Source organism: Aotus nancymaae, unplaced genomic scaffold (assembly GCF_030222135.1).
Source record: "Aotus nancymaae isolate 86718 unplaced genomic scaffold, 86718_ANA_hifiasm-v0.15.2.pri h1tg000057l, whole genome shotgun sequence".
NCBI lineage: Eukaryota > Metazoa > Chordata > Mammalia > Primates > Aotidae > Aotus > Aotus nancymaae.
The window spans coordinates 60,558,114-60,583,375 of record NW_026988471.1 but is presented as its reverse complement, the minus strand read 5'-3'; the positions used below and the strand labels follow the sequence as shown (position 1 = coordinate 60,583,375).

Sequence of the window (25,262 nt, the reverse complement as noted above, 5' to 3'; positions counted from 1 at the left end):
ATTTTAAATAGGATAGTCAGTGAAGACCTTGTTGAGAAGATGACATTTGTATAATGACCTGAAGGAGTGAGCAAGTTGGGCCATGTGGATATCTGGAGGAAAAGTATCCTAAGGAGAGGGAACAACAAGTGCAAAGGCCTTGAAGTAATTCTGTGGATCTTTCTTTTTTTTTTTTTTTTGAGATGGAGTCTCACTCCGTCACCCAGGCTGGAGTGCAGTGGTGCAATCTCGGCTCACTGCAACCTCTGCCTCCCGGATTCAGGTGATTCTCCTGCCTCAGCCTCCTGAGGAGCTGGCATTACAGGAACATGCCACCATGCCCAGCTAAATTTTGTGTTTTTAGTAGAGACGGGGTTTCACCATGTTGGCCAGATTGGTCTCAAACTCCCGACCTCAGGGGATCCACCTCCCTTGGCCTCCCAAAGTGCTGGGATTACAGGTGTGAACCACCACGCCTGGCCAATTCTGTTGATTTTTCGAGTGCAAACTACAAACTGGATTCAGACACTGCTACTAAAATGAACTACTGCTGCCCAAATGAAGAACTGTTACTGGGCTGACACAAGCAGACAGGAAACAGAGAGAGGGCTAACAGGAAGGAGTAAGTTCCATCTTTTTCCTCTAGCCTTTTGTCTTCCTCTAACTTTACTTTTGGCAGAGTCTGATGAGGAGCACTGGCAAAGCAGAAGTGTGCTTTGCAGAGTTCCAGCTTCTGGCATCGCAAAGCAGAGTCGAGAAGGGTGGCATTGGAGCTGAAAGACACCAGTTTAACACCTGGCATACCTACTTTATGTATCTTAAAGCTGATGTTCAAGAAGCTCATTCCCACAACACATTGCTAAATGCAGAGCCCAGGCTTGAATGAGTATTCTGACACCACATTGGAAATCTTTCCCCTAAGCCATGAAAACACTCCAAACTAAAAGTTATTTAACTTCCACCCAACCCTTTCATCTTTGAAGGGTCATAAGGGGGCTGCAACCAAGTGACCAGTAATCAGGAGCCAGTCGTAGACAGGAGATGGAAACCCTTCTTGCTTGCCCTAACCTCCTTTTCTAGGTTTGTTTCTCAAGATTGCTTTATGCGTTTTCCTCTCCTTTTATCCGGCAGCCGTGTGCACCTTGCTCTCTGCTATGCACAGCCTTCCCAACCCCAGCCTGTGCATTTGCTAATGCCATTTCCTTTGTCTAGGATACTTTTCCCCCTCTTTCCCGTAAATAATCTGTGATCCTATAGATTTCTCCTTTTTTCCTTTTTTTTTTGAGACAGAGTTTCACTTTGTTGCCCAGGTTGTTGGAGTGCAGTGGTCGATCTCAGCTGACTGCAATCTCTGCCCCCCAGGTTCAAGCAATTCTGCCTCTGCCTCCTGAGTAGCTGGAACTACAGGAACATACCACCACAACTGGCTAATTTTTGTATTTTTAGTAGAGATGGGGTTTCACCATGTTGCCCAGGCTGGTCTTGAACTCCTGAGCTCAAGTGATCCACCCACCTCAGCCTCCCAAAGTGCTAGGATTACTGGCATGAGCCAACGTGCCTGGCCTTCTTTTTTTTTTTGAGACAAGGTCTCACACTCTGTTGCCCAGGTTGGAGTGCAGTGGTGCACTCATGGCTTACTGCAGCCTCAACCTCCTGGGCTCAAGTGATCCTTCCATCTCAGCCACCACATCCAGCTAATTTTTAAAAAACATTTTGTAGAGATGGTGTCTCACGGTTTCTCAGGCTGGTATGGAACTCCTGGCCTCAAGAAGTCCTTACACTGCAGCCTCCCAAAATGCTGGGATTACAGATACGAGCTACCACACTTGGCCTCCATTCTTTATGACTCATCTCAAATATCAGCTCCTCCAGGAAGTCTTCCCCTATCTTCCAAACTCAAGCCAAATAAAGCTTCCTCCATTTCCTGTCTACCACTGGCTCCTGGTCACTAGTCACCTGGTTTCAGCCCCCTTATGACCCTTAAAGGTGAAAGGGTTGGGTGAGAGTTAAATAACTTTTAGTTTGGAATGTTCTCATGGCTTAGGAGAAAAATTACAGATGTGGTGTCAGAATACTCAATCAGAAGCTCCAAAGACTCTCATCAGTTGGTCTTTGTCTCTCTCATACCACTTTCTACCTTGTTAGTCCTCCTCGCACAGCTTATTTAAATGTTGGTGTTCTCCAGCATCTCCATTCTCAGGTCCCTCATCTCATTGCCCACACTCCCTCCAGGCAGCCTCCTCCATATCCAAGGCTGCACCTGAACCTGCACTATGTGAATTGGTGGCTCCGGTATCTGCTCTCCAGCCCAGGCTTCTCACCAGGTCTCCAGACATATTTATTTATCCACCTATTTACTGGTGATGGATGTTCTAGCACTATGCCTTGGATTTATTTATTTTTCACTGCCTCCCTGATCTGGCAAACTTTGTCCTCATCCAACCATATGTCTCCAGTCTGGGTCACCTCTGTGAATTGTGCCTTTGTCTCATAGTGTCTGACATTGTGACATACATCTGTCTCCCTGCTTAGCTGGAAGTAGCTTGTGGGCAGGAATCAGAAGTTCTGTTTCATTCTAAGTCAGCTGTCAATTATTTATGTACATGTCCTTTCCTAAGCTAACTGGAAACTTCTTAAAGGCAGAGTTTGTGTTTTCTTTTTTTAGTGAGATAGAGTCTTTCTCTGTCACCCAAACTGGAGTGCTGTGGTATGATCTTGGCTCACTGCAACCTCCACCTCCTGGGTTCAAGTGATCTTCCTGCCTCAGCCTCCCAAGTAGCTGAGGCTATAGGCACATGCCACCACACCCAGCTAATTTTTTGTATTTTTAGTAGCGACTAGGGTTTCACCATGTTGGCCAGGCTGGTCTTGAACTCCTGACCTCAAGTGATCCACCCACCTCGGCCTCCCAAAGTGCTGAGATTATAGGTGTGAACCACCATGCCTGGCCTCAAAGGTAGAGTTAAAAAAAATGTGATGTACCTTTTAGCAGCTAGTGATTGCAGGATGGCCCCCAAATATTTAATGACTGAGGAAATTCACAAAGTAGTCACAGATAAGAAGTTTTTGGTGAGAAGTACATGCAGAAACAGCAGAAGATACCAGAGAATTATCTTAATTGAATTGTTTGTTTGACATACGTAAAGTAGTTCTCTGATTTATAGAGTTGTCGGTAGCAAATTTCTGCGTATCATTTCTAATTGAAGACTGATTTTTAAAAATTTGTTTTCTCTAAGTTACCTCAAGTAGTACAACGTTGTCCTCTTGTACACTGATTTTAGCCCATTTAAAAAAACACCATATCTTCTTAGAAGCCTCCAATAGGAAACAAAAACACCATTATCTATAACTATTATTTATAATTGACTCTTCTGAATTTTCCTTTAGAGAGAAGCAAAACAGATTTATTTTCTAGAGTCTTATCAGATTGGATCTATAATTTTCTATAGCAAATTTTTTCATTTTGAGTCTGTTCCAGATAGTAGATTAAATTTAAAACCGTGGTTGGCAGCCTTTTATGCATAGTATCATAAATAATTTCAATTGTTTCTCAACTGAGAACATATTAAAAATTTTATATTTATAGAGACAATGAGGTTTTATTTCTTTAGTTGCTTTAATAAAAAGAACTGAAAGGGCGGGGCATGGTGGCTCACACCTGTAATCCCAGCACTTTGAGAGGCTGAGGTGAATGGATCACCTGAGGTCAGGAGTTTGAGACTAACCTGGCCAACATGGTAAAACCCCATCTCTACTGAAAATACAATTAGCTGGGTGTGGTGGTGGGTGCCTGTAATCCCAGCTACTTGGGAGGCTGAGGCAGGAGAACGCAGAGGTTGCAGCGAGCCAAGATCACACTAAGACGCTGTCTTAAAAAAAAAAAAAAAAAATAGGACTGCAAGGTATGTAAAGGCAATGAGGGAAAAAAGCCAGTGAGACCCTTCTAGACATGACCTGTGTGTTGAATAATTATACCATTTTTTATTCTTTGCTCTGTTGTCATTCCAAAGTCCCTGTCATCCATGGGAGCTACTGCCTTTGTGCCCACAGGAGCGGCTACCCTGAAAGTCCTTCCTATCCCCTCCCATGTCCTCTTACTCCCTCCAAAGGTCTTGCCCCACTGTGAGGAGGGCTTTCCCCTGCCTCCTTGATAAGCCACTGAGAACTTTGTCCCTGCTCCCATTCCTTCTATTTTCCTGCCTTCTCTCCACTGGCAGTCCTTGGAGCCACACTGCAGGAGGGCAGCTGGAAGGAGGGCAATGGGCTGTGGTTGCCTGGTTTGCAGCAGGAAGAACTGTGTTCCTCTTCATCTTAGTTAAAACTTACAACTCAGGAGGCTCCTGAGAGAAATACTTTGTAAAGGGTGGTTGGTTTCTATCCTGTTATACCTTTCGTTGGTTGATCTGGGAATCTAATCATCCTTTTTCAAATGGATTAAATAACATTTATTTTCTGACAGTTTGGTCTCACTCCCTCTTATTCTTAAAATATCACTGGGGAAAATGTACATAGTCCACAGGTAACCTATAATTCATTCTATATGTATAGCTCATAAGTAATGTATAACCTAACTAGGTGGTCTCTTTAAGAAGCAGCATTTTGGATCAGTGTCAGCTTAATTTATCTTTCAGTTCCAGGTACCATATAACAGGTGTTTTCTCCCCACCAGGCTGATTTTAACACCAACTTTTCTGGGGTGGATGAACATGCACCGAGAAGCTTTGAGGACTTTGTGAACTTTTCTGGTATTTACCACTCTAATGAAGAGTATTTCAAGAAATTAGAAGAGTTGAAGGCTGCCCACCTAGAAACTATGGCAAAATTAGAGAAAATGTACCAGGATAAATTAAATTTAAAGGAAGTTCAGCCATTAGTCATCAGGGAAGACTCTCTTAGTGACTCTTCCAGGTAAGTTTGTAACTCAGTGTTATTTGTGGACTATAAAATAAAACGTTTACTTAAAAGGACAGAACAAAGTTATTTCAGAGTATTTTCTCTTAAATATCCCTTTGTACTCTTAATGTTATATGGAAGTAGGATTTTATTCAAAATGTTTAATGGCTTATCAGCTTACTAGGTGACCTTTTGGTTTGTGGGTCATTTAATGGCCATTTAGTCTTTTATCTCTGACCTACCTATAGAACTGAGGGCATGTATCAAAATACTTAGTCTGGGCCATTCAAATGATAAAAAACAAAACAAACAGAACTTAATCTGAGCCATTTTAAATGATAAACATAAAAGTTTAATTTTAAAAGCTCTTTATAATATATGGATTAACAGGAGCTCATTAATGATTTAGTACAAAGAGTTCTGGACTAAGAGACATGAATCTGATTTATGTTTTCAAAATAATCTGCAATTTCAAGACCCATTTCTGCTGTGAACTTACCTGCTCTGAGACTTACACATCTAGTCAGTCAGCGATGCTTGCATGTCTTCTGTGTGCCAGATTATGCCTGGGCACTAAGGAGTCAAAAACAAGATGCCCTCAAGGAGCTTAGAGACTAACTGAGAATCAAAAATTACATTACAGCATGATGTAACAGAGTGTTACAGAGGAAGAAGCAGTTGATCATGCCAGGCTTTTGGAGGGATACAGGCCAGACTTTTCCACTAAAGTGTCACATCTGAGTTCAGTCTTGGAGGAGGAATAAGTAGTGGCCTTCTAGGCAGCAGAAACCGTATATGCACAGGCAAGATGGCATAAGAAATCATAGTGTGTGTGAGGAACTTCACAGGACTACATATAAATGCAGAATGGGGACTGGGGTAGCCAGTGGAGGGGTAAGACTGAAAAGATAGGCATAGCCAGTCTTGAAGGGCTTGTAATCTAGGCTTGACTTCATAGCAGTGAGGAATTATCAAAAAGTTTCAAGCAGCGGAGTGACATGATCAGATATATGCTTCAGGACAGTGACTCTGGAAAGCTTGGGGAGAATTTAATAGAGGTCAGACACAAGGAGCCTCTGCCATCTCAGGTTCCTTTTCTGTAAGATGAAGGAGTCAAACTAGATAATTTATGGGTATCTCCCAGCTCTATTCCAAATAAAAGTGATGATTTTTACAAGCCCTGTCCAGCTTCTCTCTTCTGATTATACCCTGATCTTAGAAAATGTGTAATTCTTGGCCAAGTGTAGTGGACCACACCTGTAATTCCAGCACTTTGGGAGGCCGAGGTAGGCGGATCATGAGATCAGGAGATTGAGACCATCCTGGCTAGCATGGTGAAACCCTGTCTCTACTAAAAATACAAAAAATTAGGTGGGCATGTTGGGCACACCTGTAGTCCCAACTACTCGGGAGGTGAGGCAAGAGAATCGCTTGAATCTGGGAGGCGGTGGTTGCAGTGAGCTGAGACCACACCACTGCACTCCAGCCTGGGTGACAGAGCCAGACTCCATCTTGGGGGGGAAAAATAAGAAATTTTGTCACTCTTAATTTTTGCATTTGGTCACATACAACTGAAAGTATAACCTAGTTATTCTTCTCATTTAGATCTGTATCAGAAAAGAACTCCTATCACCCTGTCTCATTAATGACATCATTTTCAGAGCCTGATTTAGGCCAGTCTTCCTCCTTATATGTGTCCTCCTCTGAAGAGGAGTTGCCCAACCTAGAAAAAAAGTATCCTAAGAAAGACAGAATGATGACCTTTGCTAAGGAGCTCATCAACAACATGTGGACAGATTTTTGTGTTGAAGATTATATTCGCTGTAAAGATACTGGCTTCCAAGCAGCTGAAAAAAGGAAGAAACGAAAAGAATGGGTGCCCACAATTACAGTACCGGAGCCTTTTCAAATGATGATAAGAGAACAGAAGAAAAAAGAAGAGTCCATGAAATCTAAATCAGATATTGAAATGGCACATAAACTGCTCAAAAAGCAAGAAGAGGATCCAGAGTGTAAGAAGAAATTCCGAGCCAATCCAGTTCCTGCATTTGTCTTTTTCCCCCTTTACCATGATTTAATCAAGCAAAAAGAAGAATGGAGAAGGTCTCTGAAGGAGAAAAACAAAGAAGCTCTTTTGGCCTCACAAAAGCCATTTAAATTTATAGCAAGGGAGGAACAGAAGCGAGCAGCCCAGGAAAAGCAGCTGAGAGACTTTTTTAAGTCTAAAAAGAAAACAAATCGATTTAAAGCCAGACCCATTCCTCGATCTACTTATGGTTCAACTACCAAGGACAAGTTAAAAGAAGAAGAGCTCTATCAAAACCTTAGGACGCAGCTGAGAGCCCAGGAGCGTTTACAGAGCTCATCTTCTCTGCCTTCTAGGTCAGCTTGCGGATGCAGGAATCCCAGGTGTCCTGAACAGGCTGTAAAGTTGAAGTGTAAACACAAGGCTAGGTGCCGGACTCTTGATTTTGAGGCCCTTCCTGAGAGATATCAGAAACATCTCTCAGAACATGAGTCTCCAAAACTCTTAACGGTGTGTAAACCATTTGATCTTCATGCATCTCCACATGCATCTACTAAAAGAGAAAAAATTTTGGCAGACATCAAAGCGGATGAAGAAAATTTAAAAGAAACACGTTGGCCTTATTTGTCCCCAAGGCATAAGTCACCAGTAAGATGTGCAGGTGTAAAGCCTGTGCCTTGTACCTGCAACCCTCCAGTGCCCACGGTATCTTCCAGAAAACGAGAACAAGCCATAAGGTAAGTAACTAAGACAGTACTGAATGACTCATGGTTGCCAGATGAGTGTATGCAGCTCTATGGAATTTACGTTTGTGAATTTGAAAATACATAGAAATTATTATTGTATCTATAAGATATTTTATTATATAGGATATATCATCAGAGGGTATTCTAAGAAATGAATGTATTTTTCATTTTATAAATTTTGGGGGCTTAGAAAATATTAGTTTTATGATTTCTAGTTTTACAAGTCAGATCCTTTTCAAAAGGTTGCCTTTTTTCAAATTTTGAATTATCCCATGTTAAATATTTGCTAAACAACATTCTCATTGGCTTCAAGTGGATTAAGCCTTAGTTTGTTACCCTCAGGAGATCACTTGAGGAAAAGAAAATGTTGGAAGAAGAGAGAAATCGGATCCTAACTAAACAGAAGCAAAGAATGAAAGAATTGCAGAAACTCCTGACAACCCGGGCTAAGGCTTATGACTCACATCAAAGTTTAGCTCAGATATCTAAATGCAGAGTAAAATATCTCAGGTATCATGAAAAAATCTTGAACCTCTAGACCACTGGTTTTCAAACTTTCTTTCTTTTTTTTTTTTTATCAGTAGATAGCAAAATATGAGCAGATTGAAAATGGCATTTGTGTTTCAGTTTATGGGTTTAAATTGTCATCAGTTACTTATTAGCACACACACACTCACCTCATGTTGAGAACCAACATATATACTCACCTTCATGGTGAGAACCGTGAAGCTATGTTGATGAATAAAAGCATCATCTATTGTGGCCTTGGTTAATAGCTATAATTTTATACCAGTATCTGATCTTGTTCTTTATATTATTTTTGATTGCAGTAAACAGATATATCAAAGAGCTTTGTTCTAAGGTTTGCATGAAGTCTGATAGCACAAATTAACACACTGACATTAAACATCCATTATGTGATGTGTTCATTAGCACATATGTTAATGTTTAGTAGCATTTTGTTAGTTTCAATATAAAAATAAAGGTATTCTTGCTTATAGCCATTACTGGAAATAAAAATTTAAAAAATAAAAATAAAAATAAAGGTATTCACAGAATCCCTAGAACCCCTTTACTAGAATTATGCAGTACAAAATTTGAAAACCAGTGTTCCAGATGTTGCACATAAAAATGTTGATGTTTAAGTAGGAAAATATCTCCCCCAAAGCCGGGTAAGTAATATGATTTATTACTTTTTAGTCTGATTTCTAAATATACATATGTGCTTTTAATTTACAATGAGTGTTCTTTTGTAATTTAGCATTAATCTATTGATAAAGGGAGCTTAATTTGATGAACTTGAGCATAACATTTCTTAGAAATAGATTACTTGCCGGGCGCGGTGGCATGTGCCCGTATTCCCAGCTACTCGGGATGCTGAGGTGGGAGGATCGCTTGAGCCCAGGAGTTCTGGGCTGCAGTGCGCTATGCCGATCGTGTGTCCGCACTAAGTTCGGCATCAATATGGTGACCTCCCGGGAGCGGGGGACCACCAGGTTGCCTAAGGAGGGGTGAACCGGCCCACCACCAGGTTGCCTAAGGAGGGGTGAACCGGCCCAGGTCGGAAGCGGAGCAGGTCAAAACTCCCATGCTGATCAGTAGTGGGATCGCGCCTGTGAATAGCCACTGCACTCCAGCCTGGGCAACATAGCAAGACCCCGTCTCTTTAAAAAAAAAAAAAGAAAGAAAGAAAAGAAATAGATTACTTACCCTTAGGAAGTAAACTATTAGTAGCTTTTTCATTTTTTCTTTCCTTTTTTTTTTTGAGACAGAGTCTCGCTCTGTCATCCAGGCTGCAGTGCGTGGCTGATCTCGGCTCACTGCAACCTCTGCCTCCTGAATACAAGTGATTTTCCTGCCTCAGCCTCTGGAGTAGCTGGGATTATAGGCGCTCGCCACCACATCTAGCTAATTTTTGTATTTTTAGTAGAGATTGGGTTTCGCTATGTTGTCCAGGCTGGTCTTGAACACCTGACCTCAGGTGATACACCTGCCTCGGCCTCCCAAAGTGCTGGAATTACAAGCGTGAGCCACCAGGCCCGGCCAATAGCTTTTTCATAACATTAACTTGTGTATAATTAAGTCTAATTGTCATTTAAAAGTATAATTATTTTCCCCAATCCATTAAATGTTACTATTTTGGTAGCAATTACATCTTACATAAAGAAAATACCATAGTTTAATTCATTATAGGATCTTGCCCAAACAGTGAGAACACTTACGGTAAATTTATGTATTTTGGTTCCTGTTTCTCTTTATGTTATATTCCTATGCTCTTTATTTCTCCCTTGACTTGCTCCCATTGAATTAACTTTGCCACTAACCTTTGGGAGATCTTATTTAAGGGAAAAAAATAACAGCAAAGGCTGGATGCCATGGCTCACATCTGTAATCCTAGCACCTTGGGAGTCCAAGGCAAGAAGATTGCTAGAAGCCAGGAGTTTGAGACCAGCCTGGTAAACACAATGAGACCCCCATCTCTACAAAAAATTTTAAAAAACTAGCCAGGTGTGGTGGCATGTGCCTGTAGTCGCACCTACTCAAGAGTCTGAGGTGGGAGGATCACTTGAGCCCAGGAAGTCAAAGCTGCAGTGAGCCATGATTGAGCCACTGCACTCCAGCCTGGGCAACAGAGTGAGAAGCTGTCTCAGAAATAATAGGCTGGAGGTGGTGGTTCATGTCTATAATCCCAGCACTTTGAGAGGCCGAGACAGGTAGATCACCTGAGGTCAGTAGTTTGAGACCAGCCTGACCAACATGGTGAAACCCTTGTCTCTACTAAAAATACAAAGTATTAGCCAGGTATGGTGGTGCACGCCTGTAATCCCAGCTACTTGGGAGGCCGAGGCATAATCATTGCTTGAACCCAGGAAGTGGAGGTTGTAATGAGCTGAGATTGAGCCATTGTGCCAGTCTGAGAAACAGAACGAGACTCCATCTCAAAACAAACAAAAATAACAACAACAAAATAATAATAAAGAGCAAGGTCTTGTTTTCAAAAGAAATTCCTTACAGAGACGATAGCTAATTTGTTCCAAAATTTTCTTGGTTTTATATGCTTATAAATGAGACAAGAGGGCTTTCATTCATCTCTTCAGGTCAGGTTGAAGCCCTTTAATATATTTATGCCTTGAGGATTTTAGAAATCAAAGTGTCCAGACTATTCCTAGAGCATAATATGTGTGATCTCAGAACCTAGGATTTTATTCTGCATTCCATGAGAATTAACCAGTATAGGAGAGGAATTGAGTAAACTGTGAACTGTGCTCATAATTTCTGATTTGTCAGCTAAGCTAAGCTAAATGTTACTTCTTTTTTTTTTATTGACTTTGTACAAGTTGATAAATGTTATATATGTAAGTTCTTATTTCTTAGATGATCTTTTAAAATTCCATTCCTTTTTTTTAATTTTAGAAAGAGTGAAAAGGAAAGGATGAGAGAATACCGACGAGAACTGGAAGAAAGAGAAGAAAAGTTAAAAAAGAGGCCACTACTATTTGAAAGAGTTGCTCAGGTTGTGTTTATTGGAATTTAAGAGCTATTGTTTGTTTTGGTTTTTTTTTACAGCTTTAGCTCCTAAATAGCTTTAGCTCCATTTTTCTTCTGTGTTATATAACTGTTGAGATACATTATTGTTGTTTGTGTTGGCTTCATCACATCAGCCAGTAAGTAATTTTGCTTAAATCTGAGCATTTAGCCAGGTGTGGTGGTGTGCACCTATAGTCCCAGCTATTGGGAGGCTGAGGTGGGCGGATTGCTTGTGCCTAAGAGTTTTAGTCCAACCTGGGCCACATAGCAAGACCCTATCTCAAAAAAATAATCTGAACATTGAATCTTTTTGATGAAGCACATCAGCTTGATAAATAACATGCCATTTAGTTTGTAAAATAATTTTGCAAGCTGTTTTTTAATGCCTGGTCTTTTTTCAGTACAAACTTGGTCAGATATTAAGATGAGGTTTCATTATATCACTTGGAGGTCTTTGAAGAATTAAAAAAATGAAACAAAATGGCAAATTGAATCAGAGTTATTTCTACCAGTTTTTTTTTTTTTAAGTGAGTCTGTAATTCAATCTTCTCTGCAATTACTAAAAGAACTTCCTTTCTATAGGGAAAATAAACTAGTCTTACGGACAGTGGACCCTCATTTTACTAAGTTTATGCCTGGTTTTACAATCTTTCCCTTAAGGGAGATTTGTCAATTTTAGGTCATCTTATCCTTTATCCCATAGAGGAGGCATCTGAATGGGTGACATGGCTTAACAACTGACAGAATCACTGGAGGTTACAGGTGCTATGTTGTGAATTTCAAGCTGTTGTAATTGGACAGTAGATAATTGGAGAATTTACGAGTAACAGATGAGCATAGTTACAGAATGTACTTGTCAGTGACTCATTGAGGACAGTGGACATGTATTGTGGGTGAATCTGCACATTACAGTCTTTCAAAATTATGTAATCTTTTTGCTCACTGATGTTGATATAATTTTATATGATGCCTTTCGTTTTAAGGGATGGATTTTTTTAACATCTTCATTTCAGCTTTAGGGGGAAAAGCCATTTTAAGCTGTTCTACATTATAAGCATAAAGTGATCGGCTTTTGGCCCAAAGACATTATCTCCAGTTCTGAACTGCAAGTTTTTTGTTTTTTGCTTTTTACACTGCTTCTGGATTTTTCTTATTTATTTTATTTTTTTTTCCTCTTTCAATTTTTATTTTAAATTCAAGGGGTACATGTGCAGGTTTGTTACAAGGGTATGCAGGACATGGTGGCTCATGCCTGTAATCCCAGCCAGCACTTTGGGAGGCCGAGGTGGGTGGATGACCTGAGGTAAGGGGTTTGAGATCAGCCTGGCCAACATGGTGAAACATCATCTCTACTAAAAATACAAAAATTAGCTGGGTGTGGTGGTGTGCACCTGTAATCCCAGCTACTCGGGAGGCTGAGGCAGGAGAACTGCTTGAACCTGGGAGGTGGAGGTTGCAGTGAGCTGAGATTCATTGCAATCCAGCCTGAGCAACAAGAGTGAAATTCCGTCTCAAAAGAAAAAAAGGATATATTGCGTGAGCTGGGGTTTGCGGTATGATTGAACTCATCACCCAAGTAGAGAGCATAGTACCCAATAGGTAGTTTTTCAACCCTTGTCCTCCTCTCTCCCTTGTGCCTCGTCTGTCTCCAGTGTTTGTTGTTCCCATCTCTGTTTCCATGTGTACCCAATGTTTAGTTCCCACTTGTAAGTGAGAACATGTGGTGTTTGTTTTTCTGTTTCTGCTTTAATTCACTGTGGATAATGGCTTCCAGCTGCATCCATGTTGTTGCAAAGGACAGATTTCATTCTTTTTTATGGCTGTGTAGTGTTTCATGGTATATGTGTAATGTGTTTTCTGTATCCAATCCACTGTTGATGGGCTGGGTTGTTACCGTGTCTTTGCTGTTGTGGATAGCACCAGCACTTGTTATTGTCTGTCTGGATTTTTTTTTTTTTTAATTATTTTTGGAGACAGGGTCTCACTCTGTTGCCCAGACCAGTGCAGTGGTGCAATCATAGCTCATGTAAACCTGAACTCCTGGGCTCAAATAATCCTCCTGCCTCAGCATCCATAGTAGCTGGAACAAAGGCCCACTCCATCATGTCCAGCTAATTTTATTTTATTTAGCAACTGGGTCTCGCTGTATTGCCCAGGCTGGTCTTGAACTCTTGGCCTCAAGTGATCCTCCCACCTCCACCTTCCAAGTTGACAGGATTACAGGCGTGAACCGCTGCACCTAGCTTTTGTCTGTCTTTTTATATAGCCTTCCTAGTGGGTACAAAGTGGTACTTTATTGTTCAGTAACATTCTTTCAACTGTTCTTTGATCTTTTTGATTACAGACTCTATCTACTAGCTTATTGATTTGGTAGGTGAGGATTTAGCATGTTTTACCATGTCCTCTGAAGCACACTTATCTTCTCTTTCCCCATCCTTCCATTTCCCAGCCAGCTCTATCACAGTTAGATCAGAATTCATTGTCATGACTTAGTAAAACAATGTTAGCAGCTGAGCCCTATAGTGTTATCATCCCATTTCCTTTTAAAAAATGTTTTCTTTCATTAGTAATTACTAATTTTGTTTGGTCCTCCCCACACCCTCCCTCATTCTCCCAACAATGTATGTATCATCATTATTATATATTAAACTTTTCTGTTAACTCTCAAAAATCCCCCTCAAACAGTTAAACACATTGGTAATTCATCAGTTCCTTTCCTCCCCTGGATCCAGCACACACGTGTCCTGCTCCACATTGGAATGATTTCTCTCTAGGCCAGCAGTCCTCAACCTTTTTGGCACCAGCGACTGGTTTCATGGAAGACCATTTTTCCACCGACTAGGGTTGTGTGAGATGGGGTGGAGGGGTGGGGGAATGAATCATTTTAGGATGAAACTGTTCTCCCTCACATCATCAGGCATTAGAGTCTCATAAGGAGCATGCAACCTAGATCCCTTGCATAAGTAGTTCACGATAGGGTTCACGCTCCTATGAGAATCTAACGCTGTGGGAGGTGGAGCTCTGGCAATAATGCTCACCCTCCCACTGTTCACTTCCTGCTGTGCAGCCTGATTCCTAACAGGCCACAGGTACCTAGTTTGTGGTAGGGACCCCTGCTCTAGGCCTCTGGCATAAGCGACATCTTGGGACCTTTTTCACTATTATACTGGGATTAGTTAGATATTAAACCTTCTGGATTAATCTGCATTTCTTGTATTTATTTTAAAATCATTGTTATTTTATTCTAGTTCTGGAAGATTTCCTCAAATTTATTTTCCAACTCTGTATTTTTAAGTTACCTAATGAAAAATAATGACATAATTTCCAGAATGCTTCTTATTTATTAAATATTCCTTTGGTATTTTTCATGAGTGCAGTACCTTTTTTCTTCTCTTTTCTTTTCTTTTTTTTTAGACAGGGTCTTACTCTGTCCCAATCTGGAGTGCAGTGGCATGATCTCAGCTCACTGCAACCTCAACCAACCTCTTGGGCTCAGGCAATCTTCCCACCTCAGCCTTCCAGGTAGTTAGGACTACAGGCATACACCACCATGCCAGGCTAATTTTTTAATTTTTTTGCAAAGACAGGGGTCTTACTACGTTGCCCATGCTGGTCTTAAGCTCCTGGGCTCAAGAAATCCTCTTCCAATCCTTCTTCCAATCCTTTGGAAGAAGCCTTCCAAAGTGTTGGGATTCCAGGTGTGAGCCATCACACCCAGCCTATCACCTGAGCATACTGGTGATATTGTCTCGGTTTCCTTCAAGTTCCTTTTTCTCTTTTTTAGCCTCTTGTCTTTCATATTAGAAGCTTTCCTCAGATTATCTTTGGTTGTCTGTTTGCATTTAAGAGGGAGACTGTACAAAGCTATTTGGAAGCTCTGTGTATACACATGGACTGGTTGCTAATGTTTTTTGAGAGGTTGCTGAAAGACAAGCACTCAGCTAAGCACTTTACATACATTATTTTAACTCATCTTTAAATTGGTCCTTTGAGGTTCTTATTTCACAGATGAGGGGACATCTTGAGGCTTAGATGATACAAGAAGAAGGAGAACCAGGATTCAAACCCAGATCTGGCTATCTTCATGTGATTCTTTTATCATATTGTTCTCCTGCCCCCTTCTCAGTAAATGCTTTTTAAATATCAGGAAATCCCATGAGACCCTTAAAGTTGGATAGAAACAAAACAGAAAAATGTAGTCATCCAAGACACACAATTGCAGTAAAAACAGGTGTGTTGAGACAAAATTGTGAATATGATTGTTTTGGAGGTTGGGGGAAATCAGATTGATATATTCTTTTTTTCTATTAACCTCAATTCCAGGGAGCCAGGTGTAACCTGGAAATACTAAGGTTTGTGTTAGTGACCTGTGAGGCATGTTAATAACAGGTCGAGGGAAAAAAAAAGGAAAGTAAATAAAACGTTAAAGGAATTATTATGGGTGATACTATAAAACAAGAAAGAATGATTTCAGGGAGCCAGGTGTAATCTGGAAATACTAATATGTGTGTTAGTGTCCTGTGAGGCATGTTCCAACAGGTCTAGAAAGAAAAAGGAAAGTAAATAAAACATTAAAAAGGAATTATTATGGGTGATACTATAAAACAAGAAAGAATGAAGTATTATTTAGGAAGACCAATATTGAATACATACAGCAATGATTTATTATAGTGCTGTTTGTCTCAGAAATATCTTTATATTAGAAAAATTAGGTCAGTGCCTCACACCCTGTAATCCCAATACTTTGGGAAACTGAGATGGGAGGATCATTTGAGGCCAAGAGTTGGAGACCAGTGTCTACTGTTCTCATTTTTAAAAAAAAATTTTTTTGAGACAGGGTCTTACTTTGTCACCCAGGCTGGAGTGCAGTGGTGTGATCTCGGCTCACTGCAGCCTCTGCCCCCCAGGTTCAAGCGATTCTCCTGCCTCAGCCTCCTAAGTAGCTGGAATTACAGGTATGCACCACCACGGTCAGCTAATTTTTGTATATTTTATTTTATTTTTTATTACTTTTTTTTCCAGAGACAGGGTTTCTCCGTGTTGGTCAGGCTGATCTTGAACTCCCGACCTCAGGTGATCTGCCCGCCTTGGCCTCCCAAAGTGCTGGGATTACAGGCATGAGTCACTGAGCCCAGCCCAATTTTTCTATTTTTAATAGAGACAGGGTTTTATCGTGTTGACCAGGCTGGTCCTGAACTCCTGGCCTCAAGCGAGGCCTCCCACCTCAACCTCCCAAAGTGCTGGGATTACATGTGTGAGCCACTGTTACGTGCCTAGCCTACTGTTCTCATCTTCCTACCTGTGTGTACCCAGTTCCTCCCCTTTCAATTGGTCATTGAGACACCTGTCAAGTTTTATTCCTAAATAATTTTTGTGTCTGCCCTTCACCATCTTTGATGGTGAAATGCCAGGTGGAACCCTTATTGTTTCCTATCTGAATCATAATAGTTTGATTGATTTTTCTGCCTTGCTCTTTGCAGAACAATTCATTATATCTTCATCTTGCCATTTCCATCCCCTACTAAAATGTTAACCCTGGGTGGACAATTAATAAGCTTTTATAACAGGGGCAATCATCTATTCTCACCAATTCCATTTAGTCTCATTTTCAGTGAATGATATCAAGGGGTCTTCTCATTAGCTTCTCAAATAGTACTATAACATAGGTATCCCTAAATTACAGGTGAAGAAACTGAAACTCAAAGAAGGGAAGTAACTCATAAGGTGTATGGTTAGTAAGTGGTAGAACTAGGATTGGAACCCAAGTTGGTCTGCTTCTAAACCCTTAACCCTAAGCTGTCCAGCTCCCTCCCAGAAGATAAATCCATGAATCTTGGCATGGTATACGGACTTCTCTATGACTGTTAACCTCTTTAGTCTGCCTACCTCTGCCCATGCCACCTCCTCACAAGACATGCCTTCCCCCCATGCATACCCTTTACTTTCAGGCCATTCCAGACGGCTAGACAACTAGTTTCAAACCTGAAGTCTTTATTCATGCTGTTTTCTTGACATCCTTAGAGCCTCTTCCTCTGTTTACCTAACTCCCATTTGTTCAAATATTATGGTACAATCACTTCTTGCATTGTTTCCCCAGGTTGGATTGGGTGCCTTTTTTCCCCCTATGTTCTTGTATTAGCCTGTGCACATGTCTGTCTTTGCACCTACCATGTTGTTAGGAAATCACCTGTGGAATGGTCTCTCTTTCCTTCTAGCTAATTAATTTTAAGGGTGGTAGTCAAATCTTTGTATTCCCAGCACCTAGCACCTAAGCTGGCACAGTGGAGATGTTAAGAAGCATTCGTTGGACCAAAATGGAAAGATTTTATCAAATTATCCAGATGATGACCTTACATTGTTTTTCTGGGGTTAACCCAGGCTGAAAGCACTATTCTGACCCATTAGTGATGAGTTTCTGCACTAATAAGTGGTTTTGTCATGCTGTGAATTCTCACCATTTCTAAGCACCAGGGAAAATGTGGGCAAAAATAAATGGTATATATGAAATTAAATCCACAAAAAAAATTAAGTATTAAAAACATAGGTTAGTTTTATAGCTCACATTTCTTCTCCCACTTTTGACTCTCATATATGATGTTCCCTTCACCTAAAACACTTTTCCCATACACCTCATTCCTCCCGTGAAGACTTGTTACAAAATAAGTGTTCAATTTTTTTTTTTTTTTTACTTTTTTTTTTCTTCTTAAGGGGAAAAGTGGGCTGGAAGGAAAAGAGGAAAGGTCTAGTAATTTTTTTTTTTTTTGGAGATCCAGTTTTGTTCTTGTTGCCCAGACTAGAGTGCAGTGGTGCAATCTCAGCTTACTGAAGCTTTCACCTCCTGGGTTCAAGCCTGCCTCAGCCTCCCAAGTAGCTGGGGTTAACAGGCATGTGTCACCATGCCTGGCTAATTTTGTATTTTTAGTAGAGACAGGGTTTCACCATGTTGGTCAGGCTGGTCTCAAACTCCTGACCTCAAGTGATCCACCTGCCACAGCCTCCGAAAGTGTTGGAATTACAGGCATGAGCCACAATGCCTGGCCAGGGTTAGTAATTATTAAATGACAGAACTACTATAAACTTCTGGTTTTAAAAAAAATAAGTATTTTTTCCTTTCTAACTAGGGTACTGATTAAAGACAAACTTTCATCATTGTTTGTTTTTGTTTCTGGAAGAAACAAAGCTAATCTTTTTTTGCACTGTCTCTGATAATAAAAGAAAATAACCGTACAGTTATTTTAACTGTCTTTTTTTTTTTTTTTTTTTTTTTGAGAGGGAGTCTCGCTCTTGTCACCCAGGCTGGAGTGCAGTGGCGTGATCTTGGCTCACTGCAGCCTCTGCCTCCCAGGTTCAAGTGATTCTCCTATGTCAGCCTTCTGAGTAACTGGGATTACAGGCACCCCGCCACCATGCCTGGCTAATTTTTTTTTTTTTTTTTTTTTTGAGACAGTCTTGCTCTGTCTCCAGGTGCCAGGCTGGAGTACAGTGGCACAATCTTGGCTCACTGCAATCTCCGCCTCCTAGGTTCAAGCAATTCTCCTGCCTCAGCCTCCCTAGTAGCTGGGACTACAGGCACATACCACCACGCCCAGCTAATTTTTGTATTTTTTAGTAGAGACAGGGTTTCACCATGTTGGCCAGGATGGTCTCAATCTCTTGACCTCATGATCCGCACGCCTTGGCCTCCCAAAGTGCTGGGATTACAGGTGTGAGCTACCGCAGATGGCCTAATTTTTGTATTTTTAGTAGAGACGGGGTTTCTTGATTTTGGCCAGGCTGATCTCGGACTCCTGACCTCAGGTGAACCACCCGCCTCAGCCTCCCAAAGTGCTGGGATTACAGGCATGAACCACCATGCCTAGCCTTAACTGTTCCTTTTATTTCATAGTCTTTATAGTTCTTTTACATGGTGAGATTGAGGGGGGCATATTTGTTCCAATTAGGAACAATTATGCATTATTTAATTTGATGTAAAAAAAGGTAATTAATTCTATATACAGAGTTACTGTGGCAGTGAATCATCATTGCTTTTTTTTTTTTTAGTATATTTTTTCCTGAGGTCTATTTTCTTGTAGTCTATTGCTGCTAATTAACAGCTGGTATTTAATAAATTTGCTTACAGCTATATCTTGCTGCTGCTGAGTGATTCCCTAACACAATAAGCAGGTGATTCTTTACAGAATAAACCATGTTGTCCTGTTTCTTGGAAATCACAGGATTAATTAACTGAGAAGATGTTAAATTGAATTTTAAACCAAAGTCATATGAAGGCTTACTGGCACAAATTTTGACTAATGTCTTCTTAATGTCTTATATATTTAATTTGCTTAAGTCAGAATATACTGTTTGTAATGCATTCAGAGCTGGGTTTGGGGTTTCTTTATTCTTCTCTGTCATCATTGGGGTATAGTTCTTATTTCTTATTTTGTGCTTCCTTTCAGTTCCCCAAGGCTTCTCTGCTGATACTCACAGACTCTAGATGGATTTTTACTCACTTTTCTAAAAAATATTGTTGTTGTTCACAGAGAGTGCATTTTAGCAGCAGTTTGAGTGCTGCTTTTTCAGTTTTCCAGAGTGTCAGGAAATGCACTGGTGATAGTTTTATCCATTGTAATCAGTCCTTGCTATTTCGGGTTTTCCTGTGTAACACTAGACTCCATGGTCCCTTATTATACTAGATTTGGCAAATAGCTGACAACTACATTGCTTGTCAGGCTTGAGGTCACCTTCAAATTCTAGGACGACCACTACCACTTAGAGAAAACAGCATGATGTAATAGAAAAGACCCAGGAAATGGTTAAGAGACTTGGTTCTACCACTCACTAGCCTTGTGACCTTAATCAAACCATTTCACCTCTGAAGCAGGGGCTTGGGGAGACTTGGTTTCTTTATTGATTAAATATGGGGTTTAGCCTGGGTGCTCTTCCACACCCTTCCCAGTATGAATGCCATTGGTACATTGGAACTGGGTCATTCCTAGTCACCTTGCTTTAGTTGGAGGTCCAGAGGGCAATTTTTGGCCCTCTTACAGTTCAGATGTACTCATAGGAACTAAAATGGACTAAAGCCGAGGCACTAGTGTGAGCCTACCTTGTGACTCCATAAAGCCTGCCGTGATGACTTCTAACTTGCCCCAGGTATGAGACGTCATCACAATTCCAACATACGTCAAGGCCAAGAAGTGATAATCTACAAATTTGAACCCAGTTCTAAATTCGTATTCTTTTGTTATATCCTTGTTTCCTCCACGGAGTAAAGATTACAACACTGATGCTTTTATCATCTTTAATGGATTGCGGATATGGCTTATAAAGGTAAAAATTACAATAGATACATAAAATAAAAGAATTTGGCTGGGTGCCATGGCTCACACCTGTAATCCCAGCACTTTGGGAGGCCAAGGCGGGTGAATTGCTTGAGCCCAGGGCTTTGAGACCATCCTGGACAACATGGTGAAACCCCATCCTACAAAAATTACAAAAATTATCTGGGCATGGTGGCAAGTGCCTGTAGTCCTAGCTACTCCAGAGGCTAACGTGGAAGGATTGCTTGAGTCCAGGAGGTTGAGGCTGCAGTGAGTTGTGATCACACCACTGCAATCCAGCCTGGGTGACAAAGCAAGACCCTGTCTCAAAAAAAAAGCCAAAAAAAAAAAAAAGAAGAATCCTCTGACAATTATTGCATGAAATCATTTTTTTCAGATATCTTTATACAGTTATAAAAGTATACAAAACCTAGGTACAATATAAAAAATAATTATAGATCAATCTTATGTGGCCACCACCTGTATTAACAAGTAGACCATTGCCAGCACCCCAAAAACCCTGTGTGCCCTTGCAGATCACAGCCCTCTACCTCTCCCCATGAGGTAAGCACCATTCTTTCAAGATAAGCACTTCCTTGTTTTTCCTTGTTTTACAGTGTGTGTACCTATCCTCAAACAATATAGTTGTTATGCCCATTTCTGAACTTTATATAGATCATACAATATGTACCTGTCAGTGTTTTGCTTCTTTTGCCCACTGTTTGTGAGATCCATCCATGTTGTGGCATATAACTGTCATTCATTCATTTTCATTGCTTTATTTTTACTCTGCTGTAGGAATAGACCACAATTTATCCATTCTGCTACTAATAGATATTTGGGTGATTTCCAGTTTGGGGTTATTGAAGGACAGTACTATTCTGAACATTCTTGTACATGTCCTCCCCTGGGACACATATATGGGAGCTTCTCTGGGTATATTCCTAGAAGTGTAATTGTTGGTCTTAGAGTATTCAGATTTTCAACGAGCTGTGACTGCTGAACTTAATTATCACTGGTGCTTTTAATCCATACATTTTTAATGAAAATTTAAAGTCTTCTGTTCTCCTCTAAAAAGGTTTGTCTTTCCTGTAGAAAAATGCAAGAATGGCAGCAGAAAAGCATTATTCTGTTACCCTAAAAGCACTAGGAATATCTGATGAGTTTGTTTCAAAGAAAGGCCAAAGTGGAAAAGTACTTGAGTACTTCAACAATCAAGAGACGAAAAGTGTCACCGAAGACAAAGAAAGGTAACATATATAAAATGTCTCAATGGTTTACCTTTGAAAAAATTGTTACCTGCAGGAAAGCATACAATTTTGTACTATGTATATATTTTTGTTGTATATTGTTTTAAAAAATATTTTACCCAGTAGTAAGAGACCTGTGAAGTGTTTTAAAACATATTGATATTTTAACATGTGTGACACATTCACGTTCTTGTGGTGAAGTATTATTTATTTATTTATTTATTTTTTAGAGACTGAGTTTCACCATGTTGGCTAGTCTGGTCTTGAACTCCTGACCTCATGATCCGCCCACCTCAGCCTCCCACAGTGCTGGGATTACAGGCGTGAGCCACTGCTCCCGGCTGTGAAGTATTTTTTTTAAAGCAGAATAACTTAGATTTCTTACTGACATAAGTAACAAAAATAATAGCATGCTTTCAAATGATGTTTAAAGAATCATTCACTCAAATTTTGAAGTAAATTGGTTTTCAGCTGGACGCGGTAGCTCACACCTGTAATACTAGCACTTTGGGAGGCCGAGGTGGGCAGATCACCTGAGGTTAGGAGTTTGAGACCAGCCTGACCAACATGGAGAAACCCCGCCTCTACTAAAAAATACAAAAATTAGCCAGGTGTAGTGGCGCATGCCTATAATCCCAGCTACTTGAGAGGCCGAGGCAGAAGAATCACTTGAACCTGGGAGACGGAGATTGCAGTGAGCTGAGATCCCACCATTGCACTCCAGCCTTGGCAACAAGAGCAAAACTCCAGCTCAAAAAATAATAATAAATAAACAAATAAATAGATAAATTAGTTTTCAGGAATATTAAATTTCTCAATTACTGACTTTTTTTTTTTTTTGAGACAGAGTTTTGCTCTTTGTTGCCCAGGCTGGAGAGTGCAGTGTCGAAATCTCGGCTCACTGCACCTCCACCTCCTGGGTTCAGGTGATTCTTCTGTTTCAGCCTCCCGAGTAGCTGGGATTACAGTTGCCTGCCACCAGGCCTGGCTAATTTTTGTATTTTTTAGTAGAGACAGGCTGGTCTCTACTAAATGCTGGCCAGGCCTCAGCCTCCCAAAGTGCAGAGATTACAGGCATGAGCCAACATTCCCAGTCTCAGATGGCACTTTTATAGCATTTTCTGTTTTGTTTTTGTTTTTGTTTTTGTTTGAGTTTTCTTGATAACAAATTGGAACTCATACACTCGGGGAAGACTGGCTACATGGTGGCATACTTGCAGAGGGTTTTTTTTTTACGTTTAAACCAACTCATTTTTCCTTTGAAAGACTGATAAATTTCTTCGCCTAGCTTTAATGAAGAAGAAAAAATAGAAGAGAGAGAAAATGGGGAAGAAAATTATTTTATTGATACCAACAGCCAGGATTCTTACAAGGAAAAAGGTGAAGCTGATGAAGAGAGTGGAGAAGAGAAATCTGTTGAAGAATCACACTGAATCATCAAGGTCTCCTCTCTATGCCCTTGCTGCTGTTTGCAGCGTCAGGGTGTCAGCAGCTGCATTTGTGTTTAGAACATCTGTGGGGACACCTCTGATATGTGCAGGGCAGTTGAGCAAAGTCATATGTAGACTGAAAAGCCTGAATCCAGCTTATTGGTAATTTGATCAGTTAGAGTAAGGCTTTGCCTGTTCAGTTTTAAAAATCATTATATACAATCTGTTTGCAACTATGATTTTGTATTTTTTAAAAGTGTTTGAGAATCACAGCTGTCACAAACTGTTATCAAAATATACGTTGTTTCATTAATTTTAGTAGAAAAATGGCTTAGTATTGAAAGCAGAGAGAAATATTGGTCTTTGATGATTTACTTTTTAAAAATTTCTGGCAAGTGTGAATCAATAAGTGTTTTTAATTATACTATTTGCCTATTCTTGTTCTCCGAAACACATTTCACAGAATAAATCCTTGAACTTATTTTACTACTCTGAGCCATTTTTAAAAGTATAGAAAAAAAAAATACTTACAACTTTTATTTTTGCACTGAAAGTATTTACTGTTTTTTGTTTGTTTGTTTGTTTTGTTTTTTTCGAGACGGAGTTTCGCTCTTGTTACCCAGGCTGGAGTGCAATGGCGCGATCTCGGCTCACCGCAAGCTCCGCCTCCTGGGTTCAGGCAATTCTCCCGCCTTAGCCTCCTGAGTAGCTGGGATTACAGGCACACGCCACCATGCCCAGCTAATTTTTTGTATTTTTAGTAGAGACGGGGTTTCACCATGTTGACCAGGATGGTCTCTATCTCTTGACCTCGTGATCCATCCGCCTCGGCCTCCCAAAGTGCTGGGATTACAGGTGTGAGCTACTGCACCCGGCCAAGTTTACTGTTAAATTGTTTACACCATCATCCCTTTTTCCTTTAACCCTTAGTTCTAGTCCAAATTATTTTTGATATGTAAATTATTAGGAAAGTTTTTATACTAGCTTTTTTAAACCTTTGCATTATTACAGATGGAAGTATTTATGGCATGTGTGAGTTATAATCTAAATTAGGGGCAAGTATTCCTATTTGATATATGATGAAATTGTGCATAATAACTTGGCTAAGGCAAGTATCCAAAGTAATTCAGATTTAACTCTTTACTGCTAGACCCAGTTGTGGTCAGCTTTTTACATATTGTTGCAAACACACTTTGTCTCTCTGTGTACAACGTTAATCTGATTTTATGAATCTATAATTTTTTTCTTTAAGCAAATTTTTGTTTTAAAATTTGAAGCCAATCATAAAGCTGTTACAGCATAAGACGTTTTCTTTTCTAAAGACAATCAGCATCATTGTAAAAGGATGAACTCATATAGGTGGCTGTAATAGCAGTGTTTCCCAACTGGCAATTTGTGTTTTAAATTGAAAAATAAGGTTATTTTTCTTCATCAGGGACAAATGTTTACTTGTAATTTCCTTCCTACAGTTCATGTTAAATTACTTTTCACTTTTATTAAATTGTAAACTCCTTGAGAATTGGCACCATTTACAAATTCATCTTTGTATTCCCTTAATATTTGGCGCAGGATTGTACATATGTAGGTACTTAATAAAGGTTTGAATGACTGTGCAGATGAATATGATTTTTATATACTTATAGCTACTTCAGCATGAGTACACATGGGATTAAAAACATTTCCCTCCTAGCTCATTGGGAGCCAGTGAAACACAATCTACAAATTATAATAGTACTTAAAACATTACTTACTTTCAAGGATTCACTCCGCAGCCTGTCCCTTCTCAATTTCATGGGGAGAGTGTGGGCTTTGGTCATGAAACACTTGGCTTCAAGACCAATCTCATTTTCTTACCTTAAAAAAATGGAATTGTGCCTATCTTGGGTGGCTGTAGGAAGGACTGGATGAAATCATGAATGGAAAAGCTCTTTGCAAACTGTGATATTCAAATGATGGTGTCAGAAGACAGAATATTCCTAAGGAAGCTATTGACTTAAAATACTTTTACTTAAATGAGATATACTGTGATTTAAATATTATTTTGTTAGAAATCACTTTTGAAGCACTTTGTTAGACATGATCTGGTAAACACAGAGCCAAAGTTAAAA

The 25,262-nt window shown here is 40.1% G+C and overlaps 1 protein-coding gene across 2 annotated transcripts in view; it reads left to right on the top strand.

The window, feature by feature from the left end:
* Nucleotides 1-24,771, top strand: part of FAM161A (FAM161 centrosomal protein A) — a 29,774-nt gene extending 5,003 nt beyond the window's left edge. Inside the window, exons 2-7 of one of the 2 annotated variants that reach the window (XM_012477168.3) lie at nt 4,649-4,887; nt 6,478-7,635; nt 7,987-8,154; nt 11,059-11,158; nt 21,570-21,724; nt 23,013-24,771. In XM_012477168.3, the coding sequence (XP_012332591.2) occupies nt 4,649-4,887; nt 6,478-7,635; nt 7,987-8,154; nt 11,059-11,158; nt 21,570-21,724; nt 23,013-23,157 (1,965 nt within the window). In that variant the 3' untranslated portion in view covers nt 23,158-24,771. The remainder of the gene's footprint in view (nt 1-4,648; nt 4,888-6,477; nt 7,636-7,986; nt 8,155-11,058; nt 11,159-21,569; nt 21,725-23,012) is intronic. The other variant, XM_012477170.3, reaches the window with a different exon arrangement.
* Nucleotides 24,772-25,262: the final 491 nt, after the last annotated feature.